General features: G+C 42.8%; 1 protein-coding gene across 1 annotated transcript in view; it reads left to right on the plus strand.

Moving 5' to 3' along the window:
- Positions 1 to 4,058, plus strand: part of LOC100963899 (fatty acid desaturase 2-like protein FADS2P1) — a 39,517-nt gene extending 35,459 nt beyond the window's left edge. Inside the window, exons 8-10 of the mRNA XM_012812421.1 lie at positions 1,020 to 1,099; positions 2,323 to 2,448; positions 4,007 to 4,058. Of these exons, the coding sequence (XP_012667875.1) occupies positions 1,020 to 1,099; positions 2,323 to 2,448; positions 4,007 to 4,058 (258 nt within the window). The remainder of the gene's footprint in view (positions 1 to 1,019; positions 1,100 to 2,322; positions 2,449 to 4,006) is intronic.
- The last annotated feature ends 3,136 nt before the right edge of the window (positions 4,059 to 7,194 follow it).

Here is a 7,194-nt window from a genome sequence, read left to right on the forward strand (position 1 = left end):
CCTCTACAAAATTCCACTACATAAGCATAAGAAAATGAGAATGAAAAAAGCAAACAATGTCTTAGAAGTGTTATGGAAATAGTTTCAACCTTGCAGATTTTATTAAGGCATCCTGGGGACCCTCAAAATTCTCTGAACTATACTTTGAGAAACACTCAAAGTAATAGATTCAGCATTCAAAATGGCACCATCCAATGGGAATAATACCTTTAAAAAAATTGAAGTGCTATTCATGAGGGTTCTTAATCTTGGCAGCATAGAGAAGTTATGAACTCCATCATATCCTAAACTACAACATATAAGATTACAAGGGAAACTGCTTTAACCAGAATATACTTCCATGCACAGAACCCTAGGATAAAACCTTTAAATATCTTATTACTTATTTAGAAGTTCTGCAGGTCATCTCTGTAAAATTGGTATCCTACCCTTGTAATCCCTACCAAAATGCTACAATCCTGCTTCCATCTGCCAGCGTCCTCATTTATGATACCTCAATCTTCCATATCTCAGGGTCTATAGTGACTTTTTTATACAGATTGCCTTGTATGTACTTCTTAGCAAGATGTCTAATTTCCTTTTTAAATTACAGGATTTTTAGACTGGGGACTGCATATCTGTTATGTCCCTCACAGTTTCTTACATTAAACAGGATCTCAATAAGCATTCCTCAAATGGAGGGGAACGCCTGTGGCTTAGTGGGTCAGCCCCATATACTGAGGGTGGTGGATTTGAACCCAGCCCCAGCCAAACTGCCACAAAAAATAACCAGGCATTATGGCGGGCACCTGTAGTCCCAGCCTCGGGAGGCTGAGGCAAGAGAATCACCTAAGCCCAAGAGTTGGAGGTTGCTGTGAGCTGTGACACTATGGCACTCTACTGAGGGTGAGAAAGTAACACTCTATCTCAAAAAAAAAAAAAACACTCCTCCTATGATTCACTAAATAGAAGAATAAATAAGCATTTTCTCTGTATGACCCTGGGCTCACTTTTATCTAATATAAGCTTTCTCTTTGCAGGTCCGAGCCACCTGTAATGTTGAACAGTCCATTTTCAATGACTGGTTCACTGGGCACCTGAACTTCCAAATCGAGCACCAGTGAGTGATAGAAATAGTCCACAGAAGGGGTGAGGGTAGTCATTTGTAACAACCAAAATGTAGTCTAGACCAGAGCTTTAAGCTTAAGGTCTCGGTGGTGGGTGGAATGAATCAGAATTCTCTAAGGTTTCTCTCTTTGTATTAGCATCAGTGGTAAGGGAGGTAGGGAAGAAAGGAAGGAAGGAGAGAGGCATTAACAATTCTAAGGAGTGGATTCTTGGAAAAGTACCAGTGACTCAGTGGATTCAGTTTCCAGATACCTACAGGCTTAGGAATTAGTGATTGTTTTCTACACATTTGGTTTGTTGGTGAAACCAAAGAAAAATCACACCACTTGGGTAACCAGGTTGTGTGGAAATTTAATTATGACTTAAATACCGGTCTCTTTAGAGCCAAAGTTACAAAATAATCAACAATGAATCCCAGTCTCTGATGCAATCTTCAAATGGCATCTGGCAATACTTTATCAATGGCTCAGGTTTCTGGACATGTGACAAAGAAAGAGAAAAACACCTGGAAAGCCAATCTCCCCAGAACATTCAGGGAAGAGGCTTTTGCATCCTTTTTATTTGTTCTAAACCATCTCTGGGGTAGTCATAGAAAGGAAAAGATTTTTGACCAGTTCACAGAATTTTCTCGTCCTTTCTTACATGCTAGTCCTTAAAAACCTGAGCAAAATAAGAAAGGATTACTATTCATATTTTATCAATGAGGAGGTTAAAACCCAAGAAGGTCACCTGGCTGCTTAGTAAAAACCTTCAGATTAGAAGCCATCATCTTATTCCGATTTTAGGACGTTACCGCGACAAGAACTTATTGAACACTAACTTATTCATGAAGAAGGTGTTAGAAGGAGAAAAGAAAAGAGAGACAAAGACAGAGATGGGGAAGAGAGTATCTCAGGCCCTCCCTGTAATTCCCAACAATAGACAACCCATACATTCATCTGACCTGGCCAAAAATAAACATATTCTGCGGAGCTCATGTTAGCTTTATTAGCACTTTCCAAGCATTTGCTGTGTGGCTCCCAGAGTTGTCAAGAGCTAAGATGAGAGAATTTCAGCAAGAGTTTTTGAACTCCCCAGACCAGAAGTGTTGTTCAAGGTCAAATGTGAGTGGCCACTGCTGTTATAACAATAATTGTATTTGGTAATAGAGGAAACAAAGCTCCCTTGGGCTTCTCTTCAGGTCTAACTTTTTGTATTTCCCGTCTGTTTCCCTAGTCTGTTCCCCACAATGCCGCGTCATAACTACCACAAAGTGGCACCTCTGGTGAGGTCACTGTGTGCCAAGCACGGACTGCAGTACGTGAACAAGCCCATGCTCAAGGCGTTTGCAGATATTCCCCGGTAAGAACATAATTTCTCTCGGCCCACAGCTCTCATTTCTCTTCACTACCAGTCCCCAGACGGTTCACTGGCTTGTGAGTCATTCCCCCAAAACCATTTATTGAGGGGCACCTGTATGCCCAGCCTGGACATGACACTGTAGAGGGAGCAACCTCAACAATTATATTAATAACAGAAATAATATTTATCATTTACCTGTTGCCTTCTAGAAACTTCTTAGTGAAAATGTCTTATCCATACTAAATTTCAAGTTTCAGGAAGCCAAGTCTGTGTATTATTTGTTTTTCTCTCCCCATCAGAGCTTTGTCCATGCTTTAGAACTTACACTGTGGGAGGGACTGCCAAATGCTCTGGGCCAGCGCTGCAAGTGCAGGGTCCAGTGGGACGTGATCATGAGGATCAGGATGGGGTGACCGAGGAAGTGAAGTCACAGGAACTGAATCTGGACTCATCCTCTGACGTTCACCCACAATTTCCTAGAGAACATTGGCCTGGTCAAATTAACAGCTAGTGGTCTGGGTTTAAAAACTTTTTCTGTCTTCTAGGATTAGAAACCACACGTATCTTGAATGAGCCTGACAGGGCAGGCCTGATCTGACCTCATTCCTGACCAGAGCTCCAGATTCAGACTCTTCACCTCCACCCCCTCCCGTCATCCTACCTTAAGTTACCACAAAACTCCCAGCCACCTGCCATCTCATGCCTTCGCCACCTTTTTCCTCCTCCCCTCCCATCACCTTGTCAACTCCCATCCACTCCCCAAGCCTCGTCCCAAATGTCTTTTCCATGGCTCGGTGCCTATAGCTCAAGCAGCTAAGGTGCCAGCCACATACACTAGAGCTGGCGGGTTCAAATCCAGCCCAGACCTGCCAAACAATGACAACCACAACCAAAAATTATCCGGGCACTGTGGGGGCACCTGTAGTCCCAGCTACTCGGGAAGCTAAGTCAGGAGAATCGCTTAAGCCCAGGAGTTGGAGGTTGCAGTGAGCTATGATGCCACAGCACTCGACCTAGGGTGACAGCTTGAGGCTGTCTCAAAAAAAAAAAAAATCCAAATGCCTTTTCCAATGTCAGGCTTCTCTAAACCCACCACATGCTCTTATAGCCCCTGCTTCTCTACTGCTGTGGCCTGTATCATAATCACTTTCAAATAACATAACTATATATGTCTCTCAAGCTAGATGAGGAGGACAGAATGTGGACAGAATGCACATCTCTCCTAGTCATTGCTGTATCCCTAGAGCCCAGAAAAATATCTTCCACTTTATAAAACAGGGTAGGCTGGTGGGTATAGGATGGGTCAGTGTACAGGTGTGTGGGCACAGACAAGAATAAAATGAGAGAAAATCTCAATTTCCTCTATAAAGGAAAAATAAACTATCTGCTATAAGCAATTCAATGTATTTGACCCCTCTCCACTGGGGAACAGAGAGGGACAATGATCAGATATAGCTGGGAATGATCGCACTGCCATCAACCAGACAGAAGAGCAAACATTCCCTGGAGCAGCCCCATTTACAGTCTCCCCTCCTGATTTTATTTACTCTTCCCACAGGGCTTTGAAGAAGTCTGCAGCCCTCTGGAAGGAGACTTACTACGAAACATGATGTTCACACGCAGATGCATCTCTGAAGGGAGCACATGGATGAGCAAGGACTCTTCCCTGCTATTCTGGGAATTAATTACCCCATAGGCGTCCCTGAGTGTGCTGGGAATGTGAATATCAAGGACACCTGATGACCCCTTCCCTGAAGGCTGTCCCTGCAAATAAGAAGCCAGGAAACACCAGAGGCCATTGACCAGACTGACGGAAAGGATGTGGCTGTCCCGTGTTTTTAGTGCTCTTATTTCATCATTAGGATCTTAAACTCTGGGCTGCTTGTTTACGGATTCATATTCATGTAGAAATGCTATAAGAGCATCAGGAGAATAGTAAACATAAAATTGAAGAGCATGTGGGATGAAAGGTGCTAGCTGGGTAAAAGCAAACATTTATCACGGAGTAAATTTTAATGTGCTTAGTGGGTTGCTTGTCAATAAAAATCATCATTTTTCTGACTGCACCATCTCACCTGCTATTTGCACTTGCTAAGGCACTGACTGTATTTCTGTTGCCCGTTCAACACACTTCCCAGAGGAGGGAAACCAAGGCCTGCTGACTTACAGCTCCCCAGATGCCAGGCACTGAGTTGGAATGTAGATGTCCTCTCCCGCGGGTCTTCTTATCTCTGCTTTTCCCATCGTGGGCTCAGCTCTGTGAATGAAGGTGGCTTAGCCACCCAGGCCTCTGCCCCTTTACGCTAACTGACTCCAGGAGTTATGGGACAGCCCTGCCCACACTCTCCAATGGATTCCCATCCTCTTAAAGTCCAAACCCGAGACTGCCCTGCCTCCTACTGCTCTGGCCCTCACTCCCCCTGTTGTAGCCCATGGGCTCTGTTCAGGCCTCCACACTCGTCTGCCACAGAGTTTTTGCTCCTGATCCCAGTGTCTGATCCACTTTGTCACCCTCCTCACTCTATCTTACCTGGTCACTCTTCCACTCCCAGAGAGGTCTTAGCATCGTATCTCAGCATAGCTTTACCTACCATCCTAGGGACCCTTCTCTGCTAAGTTGGGCCTATTGTGATATGCTCTATAGCAATCACCAAGGGTATAGTTGTACATTCATTCATTGGTGTGATTTCTTAATTTGTCTTCCCCTGTAGCCTGCAATGTCCACAACAGCAGGACCTGCCTGATGTGTAGTAGACACTCAAGGAGGAGGCACTCAGTGAAGGAAGGGGGGATGATGGATGGATGGATGGATGGATAGATGGACAGAAGGATGGACGGACAGATGGACAGATGGATGGATGGATGGGTGGATGGGTGGATGCACGGATGGATGGACAATGGACAGATGGGCAGATGGACGGATGGATGGACAGACGGATGGGTGAATGCCAAATCTAAGGGGTGACAACTTTAAAAGTCCTCCTTGGCCTCTCTCACAGAAGCCCATCCTGTGTAACAACTCACTGGGAAGTTTCTCCTGATAACTAGAAAACCATTTAAAGGTTTTTACCATGAGAATTTTCTGATTTCAAAAATGTGTTAATGTGATTCCTTCCAGTTAGATAGAAAGATAAATTATATCAGATACAGGAGAAGCACTTCTGTGTGTAGAGTCTACTTACAAATTATTATATTTTTTATTTTCTTGTGGTTACAACACATTGTGAGAGCTGCCCTTCTAACACATGTTTAAGTGTATAAGACAGTACTGCTTCCTACAGGCACGATGTTGTAAAGCAAATCTCTACAACTTATTCATCTTGCATAACTGAAATTTTATACCTGCTGATTGCAATTTTTAGTTTTATTCTTTGCTTCTGTGAATCTATTCGGGTTACTTCATAAGCAGAATCATGCTGTATTTGTTCTTCTGTGACTGGCTTATTCACTTCACATAATGTCTCCAAGGTTAAAATTTATGTGATTGCATATTGCTGGATTTCCTTCGTATGGGCTGAATTTCGATATATATCTCACATTTTTCATCCATTTATCCATTGATGAACACTTAGATTATTTCCAAATCTTAGCTATTATGAATAGTGCTTCAATGAATGTGGAAGTGCTATCTCTTTGAGATTCTGATTTCAATTTTTTTAATAGATACCCAGAAGTGAGATTGGTCAGTAAAATTCTGGCCAATAGGTGTAAACGTGTACTATCACTAAGTTCTGAGCTATACCCTTCAGGGGCATTATTTTATTTAATACTCATAACAGGCCCATAATGGTGCACGTGCTGTAATTAGCCTCATCTCATGGCTGAAAAGCCTTGGGTTTAGGAAGGCAAAACAATTTTCCTGATGTCACAGGTGGGAAGTGGTGGAGTAGAGTTTCAGACCCAGGAATATCTGACTTCACAGTCAGAGCTTGTTAATTCTGCTGCCAGGAAATCCAAAGTAAAGAAGAATTAAGTGGCAGAAATTCAATCCAGGTGAGATGTACCTTCTCAGAAAATAACTTTCCATGGCTTTCCTTGGTTCTGTATTTCTTCTAAAGCTTTATCTTCTTGGCAAAATTAGACAAGGAGAATTTGCCTGCGTTTTCAGCTGAGCATTAAATAAGCATAACTGGGTTAAAAGACAGGAACCTAAATTCTAATTTCAGCTCGTGAATTTAGTGCCCTATAATGAACTTGGCCAGGTCACTTACACACTTCATACCTCACTCCCCACATTTGTGGAGGTGTGTTGCATAATATTACCTGGTCTATGTGCATCAGTGCATGGTGTGACAATGAAATGAAGTAAGCAAATGGAATGATTCTATAAGCAGGAAACACCCATTCAGTTGTAATTATGGTTACCATTATTTTAATGAGAGCCACCCAAAACCAAATAAGGTCACAGAATCAAATAGACCCATGGAATGGGCACCTTTCCTCAGATGAGAGGTTTATGAGTCACAAACGAGTAAATGATTTCTCCTGATGCAACAAGTAACACCCATGAATCGTATTCCACTTCTGACTGTACTTAATCCCCTGAGACCAGTATCCAGATCTCGGAGTTGGGGAGGAAGGCAGAAAGCCAGGGTTCTAACTACCCAAACTCCTTATTAACCATGTTAGTGCACCATTCTTACAGAAGGGAATCTGACCAATGGCACATAATATAAGTATACCATTTATTGCTTAATCAGTGTGTAACCAAGCAGTCTCTTGACTGCTTCCTTCCTAGTCATCCAC

Source organism: Otolemur garnettii, unplaced genomic scaffold, assembly GCF_000181295.1.
Source record: "Otolemur garnettii isolate 467f Iridium unplaced genomic scaffold, OtoGar3 scaffold00209, whole genome shotgun sequence".
Classification (NCBI taxonomy): domain Eukaryota; kingdom Metazoa; phylum Chordata; class Mammalia; order Primates; family Galagidae; genus Otolemur; species Otolemur garnettii.